General features: G+C 43.5%; 1 protein-coding gene across 5 annotated transcripts in view; it reads right to left on the bottom strand.

Moving 5' to 3' along the window:
- Positions 1-5,979, bottom strand: part of FOXJ3 (forkhead box J3) — a 158,654-nt gene extending 152,675 nt beyond the window's left edge. The window contains exon 1 of one of the 5 annotated variants that reach the window (XM_058552087.1): positions 5,822-5,979. Coding sequence is in view for 1 of the 5 variants with exons in the window: in XM_058552081.1 (XP_058408064.1) it covers positions 4,797-4,866 (70 nt within the window). In the remaining 4 variants the exon portion in view is untranslated. Of the gene's footprint in view, positions 1-4,238; positions 4,763-4,796; positions 5,108-5,239; positions 5,397-5,821 lie in introns of those variants that run through there. The other 4 variants (XM_058552084.1, XM_058552081.1, XM_058552086.1 and 1 more) reach the window with 4 other exon arrangements.
- Between the last annotated feature and the right edge of the window lie 20,088 nt (positions 5,980-26,067).

The raw sequence follows: 26,067 nt of genomic DNA on the forward strand, positions 1-26,067 counted from the left end.
GGCAAGTCACCTAATCTAAACTTCAAATTGCTCATCTTAAAACATGCTTTGCTGGGCTGGCCCCGTGGCTTGGCGGTTGAGTGCGCGCGCTCTGCTACTGGCGGCCCAGGTTCGGGTCCCGGGCGCGCACCGACGCACCGCTTCTCCGACCATGCTGGGGCCGTGTCCCACATGCAGCAACTAGAGGGATGTGCAGCTATGACACACAACTATCTACTGGGGCTTTGGGGGAAAAAAATAAATAAATAAAATTATTAAAAAAAAAAATGCTTTGCTGAGGCCGGCCCAGTGGTGTAGCAGTTAAGTTTGCGCGCTCTGCTTTGGCGGCCCTGGGTTTGCAGGTTCAGATCCCGGGCGCGCACTGACGCACCGCTTGTCAAGCCACGCTGTGGCAGCGTCCCATATAAAGTAGAGGAAGATGGGCACAGATGTTAGCCCAAGGCCAATCTTCTTAAGCAAAAAAGAGGAGGATTGGCAACGGATGTTAGCTCAGGGCTAACCTTCCTCACAAAAAAAAAAAAAAAAAAAAATGCTTTGCCTACATCACAGGGTTGTCGTGAGCTCAAATGAGATAACGTATAAGAAAACGTACGTAAACCATAAACACACTACAGTCACACACCACATAATGACATTTCTGTCAATGACGGACCACATATATGACGTCGGTCCCATAACATTAGTACCATATAGCCTAGGTGTGTAGGCTATACCATCTAGGTTTGTGTAAGTTACACTCTATGATGTTCCCACAACAATAGAAATCAGCTAACGACGCCTTTTCTCAGAATGTATCCCCATCGTTAAATAGCACATGACTGTATATGAATGTTCAAGGGCCATGTCTTACTCATCTTTATATCCTCGATGCCTAGCAGAATGCACAGCAGAGGTTATAATCTAAAAGAAAAGCCATGGGAGGGGTAGAGTTGGCAGGGTGAGGATTAAGGTGAAGACAGGGAAGGGTTTTTAAAAAAGCAAGAAACCCAACTGTCCATCAACTGATGAATGGACACATAAAAGGTGGTATAGCCATACAGTGGAATATTATTCAGCAATAAAAAGAAGTGAGATACTGATATACTTTACAATACGGATGACCCTTGAAACATCATGCTAAGTGAAAGAAGCCAGGCACAGAAGACCATATGTTGTACGAGTCCATTTATATGAAACGTCCAGAATAGGCAAATCTACAGAAATGGTAAGGACATTAGTGGTCGCCTAAGACTGGGAGGGAGGGGAAGTGACTGCTAATGGGTACAGACTTTCTTTGGGGGGGATGATGAAATGTCTAAAGATGACTGTGGTGATGGCTGCACAACTTGGTAAACATACTAAAAACCACTGAATTGTATACTTCAAATGGGTGAACTGTATAGTATGTGAATTACATGCTGATAAAACTGTTTAAAAAAAGAGTGAGAAGAAAAGTTTGTGAGAGCCATAAAGTATAAAATCGCTGGCTTTAGAACACAAGTTTCTTTCCTTTTTAAAGAAAAAAAGTGAGTTTTCTGATATTTGAGTAGCTCTGACATGTGGACCAGAATGAGACCAGAGGAAGCATTTGGAGAAGATACTAAGAATTACCACACCAGACCATAATGTCTCTACAAATCCTTCTGTGAAAAACAAATCTGGCATCTATTCTTATCCTTCCTTTCAAAATGCTCTCTAAGGTTACAAATTACATCCCAGTCCTAGTTCAATAGTCTTTTCATCATGATCATTGTTTTTGAACTTCAAGACTACATTAGATACTGTCAACCACACTATCTTTCCTATCCTTGGCTTCTGTGGCACTGATACACTTCCTGGTTCTTCTCAGAATGCTTTACCTACTAGCCTATAACGTCCAAAGTCCCAAACCTCAAAGCTCTTTCTCCATCATACTACTAACCTCCCTCACGTGTTTTTTTTACTACCATTTATAGCCCTAATGCACAATCTACATTTCATCTCTACTCATCATACAGCGATGTTATACAGACACTTCAGTATTATTCTCGTCAATTCTTGATTATCTTCACTAAGGCTAGGAAGCAGTGGTGTGGCTCAACCAAAATAAATAATTCCTAAGCTATTTCTACGTGGCTTTGCAATGTGGTATACAATTTTTTCCTTCTGAATAGATGTTTTTCTAACTGTTTTGCTTAGATTAATACTAAACTAGTCTGCATTTCCAGAGCTAAACCAGCAAGGAGAGAAGGCTATCAGGAGTGGCAGACTAGCCTGCTATTGAAAAACTGATTGTACACAATCTGGTGTTGCCCATAACCAATCTCAGCTCATTTTCCTTCACAGTGATACTCTCCTGATCTCCTCACTATTATCAGCCATCTTCCAAGGATTCTAGGCTTTAATCTTCTAATGTTTTATTTGCTCTCCTCCCTTTGCCCACATTCAGTCATCACTAAGTTCACATTAATTCTTACTCACACATACATCTTATATACTCTATACACTCTTTCTTAGGACAGTATAATTTAATGATTAAATGTGTAAGCTCAAAGGCCAGATTGCCTGGGTTCAAATCCCAGCTCTGCTGCTTACTCTCTAGGGGATTGGGGGCAAGTTACCTCACCTCTCTGTAACTCAGTTTCTTCGTAGGAATAATAAGATCTTATTATGAAGATTTTATGAGTTAAATACATGTAAAGAGCTTAGAACAATGCCTGGCACACAGTAAGTACTCAATAAACATTAGCTATTATTTTATTCCCATAATCACTATCTTACATCAGACCCTCATCATCTTATTCCTAAAATTATCCAAGAGCATTCTAGTCAGTCTCCCCACTCCAGGACATTCAGCTAATACAAAAACCTTCCTCAGGAACAATATGCATCATCTTACTCCCCTTCTTTAGAACCCACTGTGGTACCCCATCAAACTAAACCATATATCCTTGATAGGTCCTCCACCAATACCCATTCACCAATCCTCAACTCATTTATTATTATTCACCAATACAGATTCCCTGTGCCAATCAAGCTGCTTAATATCTTTTGTACAATGTCACTTCTCTGTCTTTGCAAGTACCCTTTCACTCTCCTGAAATACATCTCTTCCCCTTTGAAAATTCCTATCTTTATCAAATCTCACTTATACCTTTGACTTTGGTTACACTGTTATCCCAACCAGGAGTTTGATGTTGCTTGGTAATTATGAACGATGTATGTTACCTGTTGTTTCCCCAACTGAAGTTGAAGCCTTTGAAAAGACCACATATTTTATTCCTTGTGTCTCTTCATACAGACTACTTCACACATAGCACTGTTATTTTGCAGAAGGACACAAATGCTGACCGACTTATTAAAAAAAACATGCCTCAGAATGTATCAGAACAACATTCTCTATTTTCCACTGCCCCACCCACACTTAGCATGATGAAAGCAGATAGAATCTGTATTTAAATATTTTTATTTTACATGGAGGGAGAATGTACTAACAACTGTACCAGATAAAAGGAAAAAAACATACTCCAAGAGAATGCACAATGCAAAAAGCAAATCAAGAAAAAGTGAGCATGCTGGCCATTCTGGAATCAAAAAGTGGCTTCAAAACATTACGATTTTTTTATTTCACCCAAACTAACGAACCAAAAAGAGCCAAAATAAATGTGTCTTGACCCCATCCAAAAAATATCTAATAAAAGCATGAGAAAGTCCCCAGTCTCCTGAACAGCACAAAACCAAGACCAAGATTCACCTCAACTCCAAGAGACACAAAAAAGAAAACAGAAATCCTCAAGTTTATCTAAAAAACTTCAATCACATCTATATATGCTACCCAAATAGAAAAATGAAGAGGCGTTACTACTTTTCTACAAATATTTGCTAAAGTCTAGGAGGAATAAAAGGCTTCTCTCACTGCTACTGTGCCTGCTCCCTATTAAGGGAGCAATGTGTGGTCACAAAAGGGCAAAACACAGGAAAATGGAAACCTTAATTTGGAAGAGACATCAAGGAAAGAAACTCCTCAAAACACGTTTCAAAAAACAGAGAGCGCAACAATACACAACAGAAAGAGGGAAAGTGTAATAAAAGAGCTCCCAGGAAATAAGTGACTCAGTGAAACTACTGAGTGCTGCCTCGCAAGTGAAGAGCTATGCATGGAACACTTCTACGACATGCACCGTTTCACTGGGAAACAACACAGAAGGAAAAAAATTAACGTCAGGAAAAGACAAAAAAGATGCCCACCAATCTCTGACGACCTGGCCAGCCCAACTCACCTCATTCGGGAGTCCAACCAGGAACAACAGAGACGTGGACTGCACAACACAGAAAAGAACAACTTTCGCCGACTACACACACAAAAAGCAAAACGGAGAAGTGAAAACCATACCCCTCGACGCTGCAGCAGCTAGAGCTTATTCTCTCCGTAGGACTACGCAGAAGAGAACAGCACAAGAGCAGCTCCAGAGAAGGAAAGGCGTCAGTGAAGAAGCCCTGTTATGTCTCCTACTGGCCTCGATTGCAGAGAGCACAACTCCTGCTTCCTCCAGCTAACCACCGCCGGCCTCAGCAAGGCAAACTGACCCCGACGCCTTCCACGCCAGCCGGAGGAAATCACAGAGGAAAACCACCCGCGGACCTCCCTCCTCACCAGCTGCAAAAATGGAGGGGGTGGGGGAGAGACACCCTACCACGTGGGCAGGATGCAACACACAGCACAGCAACACGTCCGCATGGAACGGCTGCCTCTGCCCTAACACCGGCAGAGGACACGGCGACAGGATGGGTGGGAACGCAGGCCCCTCGCGCGGGCCTCCTCACCCCGCAGGGCATACCCGAGGCGCGAGGTCCGGCCCGCCTCAACCGCCGAAAATCACCCCCGCGCTCGGAGGGAAGAAGCCGCATCGGGCCGGCCAGGGGGCTAGCCCAGGCCGGGGGACAGGTCCCGGGAGGCGGCGGCGGCCGCGGTCGTCCGACGCAGCGCCCCAGGAACCCCGCTGGGGGAGGGGCGGGAGGCGCGAGCCGCCGCTTCCCGGCTGAGGGGCAGCAGCAGCTGAGGCGACGCCGCGGGGGAGGGGGGACCCAGCCCTCGCCGCCCGCCAAGCCCCGGCCGGGCCCGGGCCCCCGCCCCGCCCGCCCGCGCCGCAGCGCGGCCACGGCTGAGAGGAGGTAGAGGGCGTCTCGCGGAGGGCAGCGCCTGCCTCCGTCCCGGGAGATGCCTCGGCCCCGCCTCCTCGCCCGCCGCCCCGGCCCGGCCTTCCCGGCGGCGGGCGCTCACCTCAGGCTGTGCAGGCCGGGACGGCCCGGCCGAGCCCCCGGCCGCGGCGCGCGTCTCCGCCCCCCGGGGAAAGGTCCCAACGGCGCCTGGTGCGAGCGGCCGAGGCCCGGGCAGCGCCTAGAGCGGCGGCAGCAGCAAGAGCAGCCAACATCCGGGGCCGCGCACCCGGAACTACTTCCGACGCGCTCTCCCTCCCGCCCCTGCCGCCGCCGCCGCTGCCACCCCCGCCTCCCGCGACGTCGCTGCGCCACCGGCCCGGCGTCGGCGGCGTCACGGCGCCTCCGCGATCACGGCAGCGGCGGCGCGCGCGGAATCCCTCCGCTGGGACAAGTAGTGCCCCGGGACTCCGGGGGTTCTGCCTTGGCGTAGCCCGTGTCATCCAGCAGCCGGCAGCTCCGAGCGACTTAGGGGTCTCTGCGCCTCAGAGCAGCGACTAGGAAGTGGGGGCGGCGCGGCCGGCTCTGTAGTTGAGGACAGCAGGGACCTGCGGCCTTGGACCCCGCCCGCAGATTCCAGGAGCCTCATGCTCCGGGGGAATGGCTCCTCGTGACCCTGCCCCCCCGCCAACGCCCGCCGCCTCACCGTAGCGACAGGCACCTTAGCCGCTCCGGGAAACCGGACGCCTTCTCCAGCTTGGCACACTGCGGATTCTACAGGCCCCAGCAAAGGCACCTTGGGCTTTCAGGCCAGGCTTCTTTCAGCACTTCACAAGTGCCGGGTTCAGACCCATCTCTGCCGGGGCCTTGCCGGGGCCTAGCCTGAGCTTCCTTCTCACAACAAAGGAGCTGGGACTCGAAAGGCCCTTCTGAGGGCCTAGCTCCCCAGGTTATGGTCCTTGCTATCAACAGGTGGAGCATTTAGAAGAGTAGTTCGGGCGACTTGTGAACTTTGGAATTTACTTCTACGTCAGTCTTCACTGGCTCTTCCTCTAAACTGTCGGCACTGCCGGTCTGCCCTGTAATTTCACACTTAATTACGTGCAGACGTATTATTTGCTATTGCGTCATTCGCGTTAGTCACCTATGTAGCACCAAGCATGCTTTTGAATTCACAGTAGGTGCTCAGTATTTGGTACTGAGATAACGTGTTAGGTGAATACTAGGCTGAGTGGATGAGAGGGAAGGAAGAGGCCTGAGTGAATTGGCCCTAGAAACCTTTTTGGGCGTAGTCTTATAGAGGTCAGATAAAGACCTCTGAAGAGCTGAGTACCCAATTGCTTCAGCGAACATTAAACTCCTACCATTTTCCAAGCATTTCTAGGCATTGAGGATTCAAAGCACTCCTATATTCCTTTTCTATATGACTCTAGCAAGATTCTGAAAATACAAAGATTCATTCACTTCTTCATCCAACAAATATTTGCCAATCACTACTAAGGCTGTCAGACACTGTTTTTGTGCTTGGGATGCGTCAGTGAACAGGAGAGAGAGGGGGAAAAAAATACCCTCCCCTCTTGGAGGTATCATTGTACAAGGAGAAAGATGATAAACATAAGAAAATTATTGGGTATGATAGGTGTTTAGTGGTATGGGAAAAAATAAACCAGGGTAAAGGGTATGAGGAAAACTGGAGGAGAGGGGGTTGGGATTTTTTTTTAACATCAATATTTATTCATTGATGATATGTTCATTTGCTCAACAAATACTTTAGCCGAACCATGTTTTAGGTGCTGACGCTTCAGCAGAGAGTAAGCCAGACAAAGTTCTGACCCGGTGGACTCCACCGCTGGTGAGGACCACATGCCAGCTGCTTTCATGTGTCTTCTCGTTCAAGGCTTTCACCAAGTCCCTGAGACAGCACTCCTATGCTTATCTTCCCAGCTGATGAAATTGAGGCTCAGGAGAGTTAAAAACTTGAGCCAGAATTCAAACCCAAGGTCTTCTGAGTCCAAATTCCTTTCCAGCTTCACCTCAGCTGAGATCTCATATTTTTCTCTTTCATTATGCCTCACCTTTCATCACGTAAACTCATGCATTAATCTATTTTTTTTTTTTTTTTTTGTGAGATCAGCCCTGTGCTAACATCCGCCAATCCTCCTCTTTTTTTGAGGAGGAAGACTGGCCCTGGGCTAACATCCATGCCCATCTTCCTCCACTTTATACAGGACGCTGCCACAGTATGGCTTGCCAAGCAGTGCATCGGTGATCCAAACCAGCGAACCCCGGGCCGCCGCAGCATAGTGCACACACTTAACCGCTTGCGCCAGCAGGCAGGCCCCTCATGCATTAATCTAGGTGAATGGCCTTAAGCCTGCATTGGGGCAAAAGGGAGGGAGAAAGGAAAATATTTAGAGGAGGAGAGAGGGGACTTATCAAAAAATCTAGACATGTGGAGCAAAGTAATAGGTGTAGCAAAGAGGATTTTGTGGAAGAGAAATGAAAGTGGATTAACATCTTATTCCAATTACAGAATGGGATATTAAATAGAGCCATGGAGGAGAGCCCAATTCATAAGGTGACTTGAATGAGAAACCTGTAAGAGGTGAGGGAGTGAGCCATGCTGTTGTCTGGGAAAGAGTGTCCCAGTCAGAAGAAACAGCTAGTGGAAAGGCCCGGGGCGAAAGCATTCCTGGAAGTGTTAGCAATGGTGAGGAGGCCAGGACAGTTCCAGCAGCGTGAGCAAATGAGAGAGGAATGAGGAGATAAGTTCAGAGAGTGGGATCCTGTAGGCCGCTGTAAGGATCTTGGCTAAAATGGAGCCATCACATGGCTTTGAACAGAGGGGTGATATGATCTGTTTTGTGCTTTCAAGCCGGATCACTCTGGCTACTGTGCCAAGAGTAGACGGTGAGAGGAGAATGGTGGAAGTCAGAGGCTCCATCATCTAGGTGCGGGATGGCAGCTTGGACCAGACTGGTAGCAGTAAGATAATAAGATACAGGCTCTATACTTGAAGAACTCACAGTCTAGTGGGAATCAAATAGATTAGATAATTACAATACATTGTGGTCAGGGAAATAGTGTCCTGAAGGAGAGGCCGCCCTTGCCAGCTTTCCTGAGAGAGGATAGAAGTTCCCTCTTCTACCAAGTTGCCAAGGGAATTGGAAGTTTCTGGTTCTTTGTTGGGCCGTTGGGTGGATCCTTGATAACACAGCTAACACTTGTCTTCTTCCCAGCCCTTTAGGTCTCAGCTGAGTGGGGCTATAGGCAGAAGAGTACTAAAGAACAGTCTAGGTCATGGGTTTAAGGAGATGGGCAAAACTGAGATTATTCCTATTTGTCAGAGGAAGAAACTGAGGGCAATAGTCACCAGGTTTCAACCTGAGGCTGGGATCAAGGTCATCAAAGTCCCAAACTAGGAATCTTTCTGAGCCACTTGAGTGGAGTCAGCCAGATAATGGAGTAAAAAAGTAGAAAGACTTGCTTCTGGATAGCTGCCAGAAATGAGTTTGGGGGGCGTGGGGATCAGCAGCCTTTGAGAAGGAAAGCACAGCCGCAGAATATCAAAGAATGAAGTAGGACACCTCCCCTACCCCCACAAAAAAAGTTGTAATGGCCATAGCAGCAGGGGGAGATTTGGGGGATGATGGGGAAGGGAGGGGTTGCTTAAAGCTCAGATTGGGAAAGCAGACCTAGGTTCAATCTCATGTTCCATAACTTGCTTCCTATGTGCCTACGTCAAGTTATTTAGTTCCCCTTAGTGTCTATTTCCTTGCCTATTAAATGGAAACAGTCATCACAGCTACCTAGCAAGAGATAATGCACATGCTGCCATAAAATAAAGGCCCCCAAAGACAATATAATTATGTACAAGGTCGAGTGTCAGCACAGAAAAGAGTAGTTCACAGTCATGGGAGATGAGAGCTGGCTGGGAGGGAAGGTGTGGGGCAGGAGAGCCCTTGAAGAGGAGATGGTATCCAACTCAGGGGACAGAGCCTTAAGAGAAAGAGATTGCTCACAGCAATGAGATAGAGGTGTTATTGTTTTGTGTTGTTTGCAATCTTTTCCCAGCCTCATTTGGATTACAAATTCCTTGAAAGAAACACAGCCCCGAGCTAGGCGGCAATATCCTGACAAAAACCTTGATTCTGCGGCATCGTCAACAGCATTCAACGTTTCACGTGACCCACAGCCACTTAGACAAATGAGGCTTTACCTGATCCTTTTCTCCCTCTATTGTAAGAGAAAGCAGAAAATGAGAAATGAATGTAAAATGAGCCAAGATCTGTAAGAGAAAGAGAGAAAAACATGAGACAGCCTCTCATCATTCCCAGCCCATTCCCAGCCTTCCAGATTCGCTGGATATCTTTATATAATACTTTATATTTCATGTATTAGATGGAAAAAAGTCTATACAAAGGCCACTGGGAGGCTCTCAGCACCACCAACTGCTATTTAATGACAACACTTGGTGTTGGGTGTTGGTCACTATGCATACTTAAACAGCAATCAATAATCGTTTATCGAGCACCTACCCTGTACCAGGCACTGGGCTAAATACCGGGCAGTCAAAAGGGAATCCATAGGGGCCGCCCCGTGGCGTAGCGGTTAAGTGCACGCGCTCCACTGCTGGCGGCCCGGGTTCGGATCCCGGGGCACGCACCGATGCACTGCTTCTCCGGCCATGCTGTGGTGGTGTCCCATATAAAGTGGAGGAAGATGGGCACAGATGTTAGCCCAGGGCCAGTCTTCCTCAGCAAAAAAGAGGAGGATTGGCATGGATGTTAGCTCAGGGCTGATCTTCCTCACAAAAAACAAAAGGGAAGAGGAATCCATAGATTCTCTATCTTCAGTGTGCTCCTAGGCTTCTGGAGAAGCAGACATGTAAACAATCCCAAATTAGTAGAGATTTGTACTTGTTTCATGGGAACAGAGAAGAAGCAAGGCTTAACTCTGTCAGATTGGATGGGGATGGGTGCACCAAAGAAAGCTCCACCCTTAAAGGTGTAAGGTTCAGGCTAAGTCTGAATAAATGAGTAGGAGTTTGCCATGCAGAGACAGAAGCAAGACTGCAAGTGGAGAAAGAAAATTTGAGGTAGAAGAGGATAGCTTGTACAAAGTCAAAGAGGTTGAGTAGATACGAGAAAAGTAGAGGCTACGGAGATTACAGTCTTATAAGTGGTCATCAAACACTAGTGGCTGATGGGAATGACTAACTCATGAAGCTGGACCGTGTCGCTCGATTTAAACCATCCACAAATTGTGTTCTTGCCCCCGGGAGCTTGGTGTTAACTTCAGCTTATATCAGCAAGGCAAACTGTGGTCCTTCCCAAACACTCTACTGCTTCATCATTCTCAGAAGAAAGGAGCAGCTTAGAGTATTCCTCCCAGTAGAAGGCAGTAGCCTATTTTTTTTTTTTCCTAGTTCTGGCAATGCATTTGCACTAGTGTACTCATACCACCTACCTCCTCCAGCCGCCACCCCATCCATCTGCCTTGTGACCGCCTGGCTCAAACCTTGGCTTACCTCCACTCTCAGAATCAACTGAGGTAATTTAAAGCATAATGAATGACATGAGGGCACCAAGACAGCTGAACAAACGTCAACAAATGTGTAGATTAAATAAAGTATTTACATTATGTGCAAGCAATGGTGTCAATGAAACTTGGGTGGTGCTGGGAAGAGTGAGTCAGAAGATGTTCAAATAGAGTGGGATCAGAGGAAATCTCTCTTTCAGTTAGCAGTATCTTTTGGAATGATAGAATGAAAGGAACCTGGATAGCAGGAAAAAGCAGCCAAGGTTTGCAGCCCAAAGGAGCCTGAAACTCTGGGTACAAACATGGTGGTTAAGAAACAATTGTTTGGGCTGGCCCGTGGCTTAGCGGTTAAGTGCGCGCGCTCCACTACTGGCGGCCCGGGTTCAGGATCCCGGGCGTGCACCAACGCACCGCTTCTCCGGCCATGCTGAGGCCACATCCCACATACAGCAACTAGAAGGACGTGCAACTATGACATACAACTATCTACTGGGGCTTTGGGGAAAAAAACGAGGAGGATTGGCAATAGATGTTAGCTCAGAGCCGGTCTTCTTCAGCAAAAAGAGGAGGATTAGCATGGATGTTAGCTCAGGGCTGATCTTCCTCACAAAAAAATAAAAAATAAAAAAAATTAAAAATCACAGAAATCCTTGCAACTGAAATATTTAAGATGAACTGACATAATGTCTGGGATTTGCTTTGAAATACTCCTGAAAAAAATGGGGGAGAGATCTATGAAACAAGACTGGTCAAATGTTGATGTCTATAGAAGTTCAGAGGAGGAAACAGTGGCTTCTGTGAGCGACAGGGAGTGGAAAAAGGAAGTAATATTTTACCTTACTAAATCCCCATAATTATCCTAAAACTTGGAGATCATTGTCCCTATTTTACAGGCAAAGAAAACTGAGGTCACATTGCTAGTGAATGACAATGTAAAGACTTGAGCCTTAATCCTATGACTTCGAAATCGTTCTTTTTGCTACAACCCCACACTGATTATCTAAATATGTTTTCTCAGATTCTGATGTTTTAATGGAAATGGAGAAGAGTTACTTTTCTATATAATGGAAACTTATTTGTAATTCCTATATCTTCTACCTTTCCTTATAGATTCTCATCCACTTTTGGGCAGCTATTTTGAATACTTCATTCTTCATGAAGTTGTTTTAATTTCATTTAATCTGAGTTCGTGGTCCACCTGTGGCTTGCTCCCGCTATTCAGCATAGTAGAATGAATGTGGGTTTGTTTGGTTTTTTGCAATGATTCTCAAAGCAAGAGATGCCAGAAGGCCTGTGTGCATGCAGTCACACATATAAACCCAAAGCTTATGTTTAAGTATCTAAGTACAGTTTTTCCTTTTTAACCATTTAGCAGTTAATTTATGGCCTTCTATGCCCACTGCCCCCATCCAATCTCTTTTTCCACTATGTTAAGTATAGCCAAGCTTAACCCTTCTAGTGGAGTTTCTTGTTCTTTGATACCACAAAATATGTCATCCTTGTGCCTATAAATTGCATCTGGATTTGATCTGTTTCTAAAATGAAATTTGCTAGAAATGCTGATGAGGTGGCTATCCATTCATTCAGTAAACATTTATTAAATGCTAACTCTAGGCTGGGTACTGTGCTCAGGGCTTGGAACCCAAAGATAAAAGCAGTAGCTAGAGGGCAGTACAGCATAATAGTGACTAAGTAAGTCTGTGATAGTGATAAGTGAGGGAGAGTGATGTGAGTGAGGATGGGCCCCCTGGCTGGGGTTAAATCCCAGCCCTGCCACTCACTAGCTCAATGACTTTAGTTGGGCAAATGGCTTAATCTCTCTGAGACTCGATTTCCTCATCTGTAAATGGGGGTAATAATAGTATTTATTGCATAGGGGTGTTGTGAGTTAACTGAAACAACGTGCATGTAGAGTGCTTACCTAGTACTTAGCACGTGAGAAGTATTATAAATGAGAGCTCCTCCTATTCCCCTGTATGGTTCACAGAGAAAGAAGAGTGCAGGAAGGAATTTGATCTCACTGGAGATGGATGTTTCAAGGAAAAGTTCACAGACACAGAAACATTTGAGTTCAGCCTGGAAGGATGAGTTCAAGTTTGTTGGGGCAAGGTAGGCAGGAGGGTAATTCCAAGTATAAAGGCCTGGCCCCACTGCTCAAGGTGGGACAGATTTGAAGGGCCCTTCCATCTGCTGAGCTCCCTAGGGTTAGGGGCTGGATCACATGAGATCTGTTTGGCCACTGTATCACAGTTCAACTCCTTCCTCTGCCCATTCCTCTTTACTTCACTCCTCCACCAGGACTGATCGCAAAAGCACACCTCTCCACCCCCTTAGAAAACTTCTTGCCCACAAACTCCCTCTCAGAGTCTGTTTTTTTTTTCAAGGAATATAACCTACGACATCATGAATGATACCAATTGTAATTTGAAATAGAGAAATACTATTGATGTGTACAATGTAGAAACCTCACTGTGGAGGACTAGCTAGGTGAAATATACATTAATTTGTTCATTAAACCATCACAATGCATTTGTCCAACACGGTGCTAAGGAATATTCTGTATTTCCTTACATCTAAGCATCTTTATTGTTCATACAATCTTAGATAAATGCTTACGTGCATTTGTTTTAAATATGATTCCTTAATCTTTTTCACTTATTTTCTGTGAAAAACTTCAGATATGCAAATAGACAAATACTACAATGAATCCTGTATAGCCATCATCCAGCTTCCACAATTATCAAGTGGTAGCCAATCTTATTTCTTCTGGATCCCCACACTCACACTCACATTGCCCCTTCTGTTATTTTGAAGCAAATTCCAGACATCATACGTCATCAACACAGACCTATTTTAAAACCATATTTTCAAAAGATAAAAACTCTTATTTGAACAAAACATACCATTACCTTATCTAAAAGTTAATGAGAATTTCTGAAGTCATTGGTACTAAGATACATCTTTGATCTATCCTGTCAGTGTTTAAATTTCCAAACACATTGTGAATTTTAAAATTTTTGTTTGTTTGAATCAAGGCTCAAATAATGCGTGGAAATGGATGATATGTTCCTTAAACCTTTTTTAATTTATAAGTCCCTTCTCTGCTCTTTATTTCTTGCAGTGTATTTGTTGAAGAAACTACACTATTTTTCCTGTAGTATTTCCCACGATATGGATCTTGCTGATTGCTTCTCTGTGGTAGTTTTTTTTGTTTTGTTTTTTTGATGAGGAAGATTAGCCCTGAGCTAACATCTGTTGCCAATCCTCCTCTTTTTGCTGAGGAAAATTGGCCCTGAGCTAACATCCGTGCCCATCCTCTTCTACACTGTATGTGGGATACCTGCCACAACGTGGTTTGATAAGCAGTGCATAGGTCTGCACCAGGGATCTGAACCTGCGAACCCCAGGCCACAAAGGCAGAGTGAGTGAACTTAACCATTACGCCACCAGGCCGGCGCCCCTGAGGTGGTCTTTAACATGTGCTTTGCCCTCTGTGTTTCTTATAAATCAGTAGTTGGGTCTAGAGGCTGAATCAGATTCACGTGTGATTTGATGCACAAAATACCTGGTTATTTCTCCTCTCATTTTTCCCAATTAAATACTTTAAAATTTTTCCTCCCAAGAAGTTACAATCAGTGTAACTTGGATTGCAAGTTAAGAATTGCAGCTGCTGGGGCTGGCCTGGTGGCATAGTCGTTAAGTGTGCGCGCTCTGCTGCTGGTGGCCCAGGTTCGGATCCAGGCGCGCACCGAAAAACAAAATAATACACCATAGGACAACTGATCTTTAAGCACACCAAAGAGTAATAGTCCTACTGTTATCCTATAATCTGTCATCATTATCTTATTATTCGTACAGTATTACTAAGTGCTAATCATGGCATCCAGGACTGGGCTGGGCACCATGTTGTAATAATTGGGTCCCTACTGTAGACCAGCTACTTTATTTAAGTTATCTGTAATCCTCACAATAACCTCACAGTGCAAGTTTTATTATCCTCGTTTTACAGAAGAAAACTAAATCGCAAGAAGATAAAATGACTTTCCTAGGGCCACACAATTGGCAAGTGGCAGAGGCAGAGGTATGTAAACGCAGATCTGTCTGGCTCCCAAGGGTCTGCTTTTTTCCACTAACCTTCAGTCCTTTGAAATCACAACTGAATTATAAGAATGATCCCTGCCTTCAACAGGATTATATCTGTGAAGGAGAAAGAGATAAATTACTAAAACAATTAAAGACTACCAGATAAGAAAACACTATGTAGAATATGAGCAATGAAAATGTGTGCATTTTGCAAGCAGTGATTGCTATAAATGAACAGGAGAGAGTAGGGGGGACATCAATGTTGACTGAAATTCCTGGGGGAGGTTTCATCAAGCAATGCAGAAATTATTGCAAATATAAAAGCTTTGCCAATGAGCAAAGGGTCCTTTGCACAAGCATCCTCTCCCTTGGGATCTATGTCATACTGACACAAAGATTTCATCACCATGGCAACTGGTCATTGGACCAATGAAATAATCAGTTGTCATGGTAACATGATCTCCATCTTACTCCCACCAGGCACCTGTTCCAAATCATCACATCCTCCAACAACCTCATACCACCTCAATGCTCCTTTCTTCTTTCCCCTAGTCACCCTGTTATCCCCAGCCCCCTAGATCTGGGCTCCTAAATTTATGGCTCAAGGTATATATAAGACTATTAAAGCCAGAGCAAAAAAAGTGACTCCGTAGTGTAGAGCTTCACTACAGACAGGGGGAAGACCTCTAAAATGTAGGAGCTGAAGGAGCCAGAGCACTGAAGAAAGAGAGCATGTGATGCTTCCCTCCCTGTGTTTCCCTGAGTAAAATTTCTTTGGATTTTGAAACATGCATCATCCTGAATCTCCTCCTACCTTTCTCTATTCCTTCACTGGCTTCTTTTCCTCGGAGTCCTGTGTCCTAAATGCTGATGTCTCTTAAGGCTCCACCCTTTGTATCTGCTCTTTCTCTAAACTACACAGTCCGGTACAGTAGCCACCAGCCACATGATGGTTATAGAGCCCTTGAAAGTATTTATAGATGTGCTGAACTGAGTATAAAATGCACACCAGATTTGAAAGACTTCATACCAAAAAAAAGTAAAATATCTCATTAATAATTTGTATAGTGATTACATGTTGAAATGATAATAATTTGGATATGTTCAGTACAATAAAATATATTATTAGAATTTAACTCCGTCTTTTTCTTTTTTAATGTTTTTAATGTGGTTACTGAAGAATGTAATTGCAAATGTGGCTCACATTCATGGCTTATGTTATATTCTATGGGACAGCACTGCTCTAAACTTTCTGCCTAAGCCACCTCACCCTTACTCTAGGTGTCAAGTGTCTTCTCTATGAAATGATTCTAGAATCCCAAATCCCAACCTCTTTTCTGAGATCCAAACCCACATTTCCAGTGGCCTTCTCGCCCTTTCACAGATAACCACCAGCTCCTCAGCTCAGCACAAGCAAAGCCATGAGCTTTCCCTCAAAACCTGTTTTTTCTTCTGATCGGCTTCATTAACCTTTTGTGTTACTTTCTTAATGCTGCTGTAACAAATTATCACAAACTTAGTGGTTTAAAACAACACATTTATTGTCTTACAGTTCTGGAGATCAGAGGTCTGAAATGGATCCCACTGGGCTAAAATCAAGGTGTTGCAGGGCTGCATTCCTCTGAAGGCTCCAGAAGAGAGTCCATTTCCTTACCATTTCCAGCATCTAGAGGCTGCCAGCATTCTTTGGCTCATCACCCCCTTCTATCTTCAAAGCCAGCAATGACTGTTCAAGTCTTTCTCATGCTGCATCACTCTGGCACGGACTCTCCTACTTCCCTCTTGCACTTCTAATGACCCTTGTGATTACACTGGGCCCATGAGGATAATCCAGGATAATCTCCCCATTTTAAGGTAAAGTTGCAGATTAGCAACTTTATTTCCATCTTCAATTTTAATTCTCTCTTGCCTGGTAACATAACATATTCAGGGGTTCCAGGGATTAGAGTGTGGACATCTCATCTGAAAGGGCTGGGCAAAGAGGGAGAATCTGTGTGCAAGGCCAAGAAGAAAAGAAATGGTAATCAGAGAAGATCAGAGTATAGCTTTCATTGCTTTCAAGGCCACTGCTGACAGATAGGGAGCCGTTAAACGGATTGGCAGGTACGGACATCAATGGTCTAACACCTTTCATAGTTCACTGCAGAGTCCGCCTGTCCTAAGACTCCTTTCCTGATCACTCCTTTCCCCCATCCTCCCTCCATGATAGCTTGTGTGCCTCCTTAGACATCTGTCTTACTCTTTTTGTGTCATGATTATGTATGTAAGCACTTGGTCTTGACCTCTTTACTAGGTTGGAAAATGTTTTGTGAACAGGAACTATTGGCTTCACCTTCGTGTTTAACCATGATGCCTAACATGGTACTTAATGTATAGTAGCTTCTCAATAACTATTTCTTAAATTTAGTTGAATGGAGACAACTCACGTTGACTTATAGAGTGTGTGCTTTGTCACCACAGCTACTGATTTCCTTAAACAGTGAACACTTTCTTAATTGACTTCCACTTAACTGATAATCTCCATTCTATCTTAAAAGAACCATCAGTGTAATCCTTGTAGGTAATGGACTACTGTGCACTTGAGTTTTATGTTCATCCGGGGTCAGATGTATTTTATTTCATAACCTGTTGATGCCAGGTGTACTTGATATTATAATTATATAATTTAATTTAAAGTTATGTTAAGCAATGTAATATGAATGTCAAAAGAATGAGAACTGTCCAGTTTTTGTTATATTAGCTAGAGCTTTCAACTTTCATATATATATACAGGGAGACGTATGAAGGAATGATCACTGCAGTGTTGTTTGTAATAGAAAAAAATGGAAATACAGTGGTCTCCCCTTATCCACAGGGGATACATTCCAAGACCCCCAGTGGATGCCCAAAACCGCGGATAGTACCAAACCCTATATATACTATGTTTTTTCCTATACATACATACCTATGATAAAGTTTAATTTACAAATTAGGCAAAGGAAGAGATTAACAACAATAACTAATAATAAAATAGAACAATTATAACTATATACAGTAATGAAAGTTACCATAGATCTTAGCAATTTTAGCATACAATTTTTTTTCTTATCAAGTTGAGAACTTGCAACTTTTCACTTAAAGGAAGTGCTTTACAGCTTCTCTTTGGCATATCCGAATTGCCAGCATCACTACTCTTGCGCTTTGGGGCTGTTATTAAGTAAAATAAGCGTTACTTGAGCGCAAGCACTGTGATACCGCAACAGTTGATCTGATAACCTAGATGGCTACTAATGACTAACGGGCAGGTAGCGTATACAGCGTGGATACACTGGACAAAGGTTCACGTCCCAGGGTGGGACAGAGCTGGACGGCGCGAGATTTCACCACGCTACTCAGAATGCTGTGCAATTTAAAACTTATGAATTATTTCTGGAATTTTCCATTTAATATTTTCAGACCATGGTTGAGGGCAAGTAACTGAAACCACAGAAAGGAAAACCGAGGATAAGGGGGGACTACTGTAATTCAAATGTTCGACAAGAGAAAAAATAAAATAAATAAGTTTTAGAATATTTACAAAATACTATGCAGCAGTTCAAATGAATTAACTAGAGCTACACATATCAACAAAGATAAATCTCAAACACATAAAGGTGAAAGAAAAAATCGAGTTGAAGAGTAATACGTACAGAATGATACCATTTACACGTAGATTCAAAACATGTAAAACAAAGCCATATATTTATTGGCACCCATATGTAATAAGTATAAAAACACATATGGTAAAGCTAAACATTGACTTCAGGATAGTTGTTATGGATGGAGAGGTAGGTGGGATAGAAACGAAATCAGCATGGAGAGTGCCAGAGCTTTCAACTCTATCTGTAACGTTTAGAAAAATCTGAAGTATGGCAAAATGTTAGCACTCATACAGCTGAGTGTGGGAACAGGTGTCCATTCTGTTTTTCTCCTTGTGTGTTTGAAACATTTCATTAAATTGTTTTTTAAGCAAAGTGGAATGCTTTGAGAAGACTCAATAAGGACTGAGTTACTGAAAAACAAAAACAAAAAGTACTTTTGAAATAAGAGTGTGCAAGACAATTGTAAAAAGTTGGGTAAATAATTCTAATTTAAAGTCCTGACATAGATTTCTTTCCCAGGTTTTTTGTGTGTTTGTTTGTTTGTTTTTTGTGAGGAGGACTAGCCCTGAGCTAACATCTGTTGCCAATCCTCCCCCCTTTTTTTTTCTTGAGGAAGATTGGCCCTGGGCTAACATCCGTGCCCATCTTCCTCTACTTTATATGGGATGCCGCCACAGCATAGGCCAGCAAGCTGCGCGTCGGTGCACGCCCGGGATCCAAACCGGCGAACCGGGCCACCACAGCGGAGCGCGCACACTTAACTGCTGCGCCACCAGGCCGGCCTCCCAGGTGTGTTTAAGTTCTTGATCCACTTTAAAGAAAAACAAACTGGAAATCATAAAAATGCATATTATGAGTGAGGTTTGTTGAAGAAAGTCAATGCAGAGCTCCAATCGGTGGGCTCATTCTCAGCCTTGCTTTACATCAAAACACTGGTGAATGAATATATATAAATATGTTTCAAGTTCATATAAAATATTTAAAGTAAGTATAGATCACATTTTGCGATTTCCTATTTTAACTGAATTATTCCATTTCCGGTCCTGATCCTGCTTGATAAGAAGGCTTCTACTGTAATCATTCCAAGATCTGTTAACACACATTAAAGGCCTCCATGCTATGCACCGAAGTAGGTGCAGATGGTTGCCTAAAGGACTGAGTGAACGAAAGATGTGGGGGTGCAAGCATCCTGGGCAGAGGGTAAAGTGGCAGCAAATTCAGCAAAAGAAATAGACAGGAAATAGAGCATGGGTTTCTTCTACTGAAGGGTGTAGAAGGAGGGAGAGAGATAAGGTTGGGAAGATAGGTTATGGTAAGACTAAAGAAAGAGGTACTTGGATTTTGTCTTAATCTCAATTTTAACATACTGTAGTTTCTAAATTGAAAGCGTTTAGAGGCTGGCCCTGTGGCTTGGCGGTTAAGCGCGCGCGCTCCGCTGCTGGCCGCCCGAGTTCGACCCTGGGCGCGCCCCGACACACCGCTTCTCCGGCCATGCTGAGGCCGCGTCCCACGTGCAGCAACTAGAGGGATGTGCAGCTGTGGCGTGCAACTATCTACTGGGGCTTTGGGGGGAAAAAAATAAATAAATTATAAATTGAAAGCATTTATTCATCATATTTTAAGTTTTCACGTCAGAAAGTAGTCATCTGCAGTTTCCAAAGCACTCTGAGGAAGTTTATGATGATGTCATTTCTAAGAATAACAAATTAAATGAGATCAGAGCTCTCTTTCACCTTCCATAATAAGAGGTAAATTGTCATATTTCTTTTCTAAATAAATTTTTATTGACACAAAAATTCACACACCTTTAAAAAAATAAAGATATTACAAATTGGGCCATGGTTGCCTTTGACCACCAACCCAATCCCAGTCTCCCCTCCCCGCATGTAACCAAAGTGAAGACCCATTGCTCTGGAGTTACACTGTGCAAGTTCAAATCTTGATTCTACAACTTACTCATGACTTTGGACAAGTTATTCAACCTCGCTCAACTTCAGATCATCATCACAGGGATATTAGTACACATCTTACAGGGTTGTTGTAAGGCTTGAATGAGTTAAATCTTACAAGGGCTTAGAGCAATTTCTTTTACTAGAAAGCACTCAACATCATGTTAACTGCTATCATTAGCTATTATTTTCAGTCCAGCAGTATCTCAAAACTTTCTCTGATGTTTTAAATATACACATACCTGCAAACAACATTGTTTTGTATGAGGCAGTTTTTGCTAAATGGTGTCATACCAAACATGTTGTTCTGCAACTTTGTTTTGTCATCCAATGATAAATCCTGGAGGTTTAGAAATAGAAATCAACATTTTCTTTTAAATTTCGCATAGCCAGTCCACTTCTGATAGACCTTAGCCCTTTAAATTGTTCCCAATGTGTCCTGAGTGATGAGCAATGCTGCAATGAACATCGTTGTACAAGCGTTTCTTGCACATGGGGAGGTGTTTCACTACGGTAGATACCTAGGTGGGGAATTTCTAGGTCATACTACACACACAGTTTAAATTTCAGTCTATGCTGCCAATTTGCCCTCCAAAGTGGCTGTACCAATTTATACTCCTCCCAGCAGCCTATGTAAAAATTATCCATTTCAACTTTGTGAAAGTTTTCAATATCCTTTCTATCACAATACAACAGTCTCTTAAATTCTTAACAATCTGATGATGGGTGAAATTTTTTATTTTAAATTAAATTTTCCTGATTCCTAGGAGAGTTGGTCAGATGTGTATTTTAATATATATATTGCCTATTATTTGTGTTTTCCCATTTGTAAATTGTCTGTTGGTATCCTATTTTCTTTTCTTTTTTCAATTACTTATAAGAGTTTACACATTATGAATCTTAAGTGTCTGATACATATATTTAAAATATTTTCTCTCAGTCTGTTACCTGCCTTTAGCTTTCTTTATGGTTTATATCTACTGTTTTACAGAAGTGGGGTTTTTTTTTTATTATTGTTATTTTTTTAGTGAGGAAGATTGGCCCTGAGCTAACATCTATTGCCAATCTTCTTCTTTTTTCTTTCTTTTTTTTTTTTGCTGAGGAAGGTTGGCCCTAAGCTAACATCTGTGCCTGTTCCCCTTTATTTTGTATGTGGGATGCCACCACAGCATGGCTTGCTGAGCAGTGGGTAGGTCTGCACCTGGGATCCAAACCTGTGAACCCCAGGCCACGGAAGCAGAGTATGTGAACCCAACCACTATGCCACTGGGCCAGGCCCCAGAAGTTTTTTTTTTTTTTTTAATAATTTTATTTATTTATTTATTTTTTCCCCCAAAGCCCCAGTAGATAGTTGTATGTCATAGCTGCACATCCCTCTAGTTGCTGTATGTGGGACGTGGCCTCAGCATGGCCAGAGAAGCGGTGCATCGGTGCGCACCCGGGATCTGAACCCGGGCCACCAACAGCGTAGCGCGTGCACCTAACCACTAAGCCCCGGGGCCAGCCCCCCAGAAGTTTTTAATACGGATATAATCAAATGTATCACTTTTCTGGGCCGGCCCGGTGGCTTAGCAGTTAAGTGCACGCGCTCCGCTGCTGGCGGCCCGGGTTCGGATCCCGGGCGTGCACCGACACACCGCTTCTCCGGCCATGCTGAGGCCGCGTCCCACATACAGCAACTAGAGGGATGTGCAGCTATGACATACAACTATCTGCTGGGGCTTTGGGGGAAAAAATAAATAAATAAAATCTTAAAAAAAAAAAAAAGTATCACTTTTCTTTTAAACTTTTTTTTTTTGTGTATGAGGAAGATCAGCCCTGAGCTCACATCCATGCCAATCCTCCTCTTTTTGCTGAGGAAGACTGGCCCTGGGCTAACATCTGTGCCCATCTTCCTCCACTTTATATGGGACGCCGCCACAGCATGGCCTGACAAGCGGTGCATCGGTGCACGCCTGGGATCCGAACCCAGGCCACCAGCGGCGGAGCGTGCACACTTAACCGCTATACCATGAGGCTGGCCTCTCTTTTAAACTTTTTTTCTGTTTGAATCTTCTTCAACAAGATTTTACTTACTCCTAAGGCCATAAACATTTTTGTATAATTTTTTCTAATACTTTCATAGCATTTCTTCATATTTAGGTTTTTTTTTTTTGTAAGGAGATCAGCCCTGTGCTAACATCTGCCAATGCTCCTCTTTTTTGGCTGAGGAAGACTGGCCCTGGGCTAACATCCGTGCTCATCTTCCTCCACTTTATATGGGACGCAGCCACAGCATGGCTTGCCAAGCAGTGCATCGGTGCGCGCCCGGGATCCGAACCTGTGAACCCGGGGACACCGCAGCAAAGCGTGGGCACTTAACTGCTTGCGCCACCGGGCCGGCCCCCATATTTAGGTTTTTAATTCACCAGAAATATGTATTTTTAATGGTATTGGTAAGAATCCAACTTGACTCTTTTCCCCAAAAGGATTTCCAGTTGTCTCCAACTACATTTTTTGGGTATCAGCTTTATTGAGAGAGAATTCACAGACCATACAATCCACCCATTTAAAATGTACAATTCAATGGTTTTAAGTACATTCACAGAGTAGTACAGTCATCACCACAGTGAATTCTGAAACATTTCCATCACCCTAAAAAGAAACCTCGTACCCTTTTTATCCCAAACCTTTCCCCAGCCCTAGACAACCATTAATCTACTTACTGTCTCCACAGATTTGCCTTTTCTGGACATTTCATATAAATGGAGTCATACAACATGTGGTCTTCTGTGCCTGGCTTCTTTCACTTAGCATAATGTTTCAAGGGTCATCCATGTTGTAATGTGTATCAGTATCTCATTTCTTTTTATTACCAAATAATATTCGATTGTATGGATATACCACATTTTATTTATTCATGCCTCAGTTGATGGACATTTGAGTTGTTTCCATTTTTTGGCTATTATAATAATGCTGGATGAGCATCGTGGCCCCAGGCAATCACTGATCTGGTCCCAGTCAAAGTATTCCCTTTTCTAGAATTTAATATAAATGAAATCGTATAGTATGGATTCTTTTGTGTCTGGCTTTTTTCACTCAGCATATCGTTTTTACGATTCATCCATGTTATTGTACATATCAGTAGTTCATACCTCTTTATGGCTGAATAGCATCCCATTGTGTAGATACATACACTGAAATTTTGAAATTTTGATGAAATCCAGTTTACCAATTTTTTGAAATTTCATGCTTTTTGGATCTTATTCACAACTGTGCCTTTAAAATTTATTCATTGGGGAAGCTTTCCTCTCTGATCCTGGTGAATCTCAGGCATTCACATGACTCTGAGATAATAAAAGGTCCCCTGGTCACAATAAATGACAGTCTCAGTTCAGGCATTAGAATGCCCAATTCTACATCATAATCAAAATGTCAAACTTCATTTAGAGTGAAAACTCCTCTCCTCCACTAACTTGGACCTTCTGTGTGAACACTTAACAGTAGGAATGAAGAGGAGGTAGGGCCATGGCTGCACTCTCTTTCTCCACCTACAGTATCTCCTCCTCTTCCAGCTGGCTCTCTCAGGTTTGAGAGTCAAATAAGAAGTTTCTCTTAGGTTTGGAAGAGAAACACTCTTGTTAAATAGTTTCAATCTCTCTGGGATTGGCAAATATTCAAAACTGACTATTTCTCTCTTGAGGTATGTTTGCGGGTTCTGCAGACACCCCCAGTAGGAACATTGTATTGTACCCAACGCAGGTGACACCATTTCCCTTCCATTGGCTGCCCCTATCCTAGCTTTTGTTTTTTAGTGGTCCACTCTACATGGGGTCTTTCTGTTGGAGTCCCATGGCTCTTCAGGCAGTTCTCTTGGGCAAGATTTAAAAGAGTTTGATCCAGCTCTCCTTCCAAAAAATCTTCCACCCTGACTAACTCTTGGATTGCAGGCCACTTGACATAATCATTTCCCCTTCACCCCTGTGGTTGGAGCAGCTAGCCAGCCCATCTCTGTCTTTCACGTGTTCCAGGCATCAGTCAGACACTGGTCTACTACCTGGAAGAGTTATACATCAAGGTCTCCAGGTGGCCCCATTGAAACGGCACCGTTGACTTGAGGAAAATGGGAAAGTATCTTCTACCCCTGCTCATTGAGAGAGGGGAGAAGAGACATTCAGCATAGCTTTCTCCAGAAAAGTCCTCTTTACATAGTCCTGCACTAACAACCTTTACGCCCCTGAGGGTGAGAGGGTTGAGAATTTTGAAGCTAGTTTTTGACTATCTACTTTGAAACTCCTACAAGATGGTCTGCTGACAACTTTATCTAATATATACTGCCTCAGGGTTTCTGGCTGAAACTTCCAATTTAAAATCCTATTACACTTGCGTTTATGGGCTAAACACTACTTGGATGTGATGTATTATTCTTTTACTATCCTAATAGATTGAAATTGCCAATGTTTCATTTAAGATTATGGAATCTATGTTCAAAATGAAATTCACCTATACTCATGTTTTTTTTGTACTGACCTTGTAAGCATCATGTAGCAGGATAGAAATTTGCATACTATGACTCAGATGTGCAAAAGAATATAATGTTCATTATTTTCTACAACTAATCCTATCTTAGACTCAAGCCTCTACCTCCTGCTAATAGCAGGGGGAAAAAATTTTACTTGTGTTTATGTATCTGTCAGTTTAAATTGCATTTGGTCAATTCAGAATTCACATTCCCTCCCTGCTGGCTGTTTTTCCTCCTCATAACAGCAGGGGAGGAACCCCACACTATCCTGTGGCCTTCCCCAGCCCACTGTTGAAGCCACTGAGGGAAGGCTGGTCCACTTTACCTTTTTTTTTTTTTTTTTTTTAAAGATTTTATTTATTCATTTTCTCCCCCCAAAGCCCCAGTAGATAGTTGTGTGTCATAGCTGCATATCCTTCTAGTTGCTGTATGTGGGACACGGCCTCAGCATGGCCAGAGAAGCAGCGCGTCGGTGCGAGCCCGGGATCCGAACCCGGGTCGCCAGCAGTGGAGCGCGCTCACTTAACCACTAAGCCACGGGGCCGGCCCCCACCTTACCTTTTGCAGGGTCATTCTGATGTCTACTACTGAAATTCGGCATCCTGCATTCTGTCCTTCCCTCCTGCCAACTTCAGGAAGGGAAATAATCCAAATTATAAAGAAAATGCATCAGAAGGTATTTTCTAAATATTTTAACTAGTTACTTACATTTAAATCCAAGACATTTATTGTTCATATGCTTTTTTTGCCAATTCAAGGATCCAATCACACGTAATCTTCCACATACTGGTGGGGAAGCATGCTGCCTATTTCCCAGAATCCTCTCAGGAAACCTGTGCTAATAACTGTTACATACAATGGCTGTGGCCCAGGTGCTTGACTTACATTATTTCTAATTCTTGCAATAACCCAGTGGAGTACATAATTCCATTGCCATTTTACAGAAAAATAAATTGAGGCAAAGGAAGTTGGCTGCATTAGTTAGGATACAGGCTAACTTGTTGTAGCAAAGGGATACCACCTTGAAGAAGGTGGAGGTTTATGTCTCTCTCACAAAACACAATAGAGGCAAGCAGAAAGTCCAGGGCGGCAGGTGGTTCTGCCTCTCGCAGTTATCCAGGGTCCCAGCACCTTCTGTCTCATTACTCCGTCATCATCCAGGGTGTTGCCCTCATCCGTATGGTAAAAGCTGGCTCACCGTTACACATGCACGTCCCAGCCTGCAGCAAGGAGGAAGAGAGAGGATGAAGGATAGGCA

This window comes from Diceros bicornis, chromosome 13 (assembly GCF_020826845.1).
Source record: "Diceros bicornis minor isolate mBicDic1 chromosome 13, mDicBic1.mat.cur, whole genome shotgun sequence".
Classification (NCBI taxonomy): domain Eukaryota; kingdom Metazoa; phylum Chordata; class Mammalia; order Perissodactyla; family Rhinocerotidae; genus Diceros; species Diceros bicornis.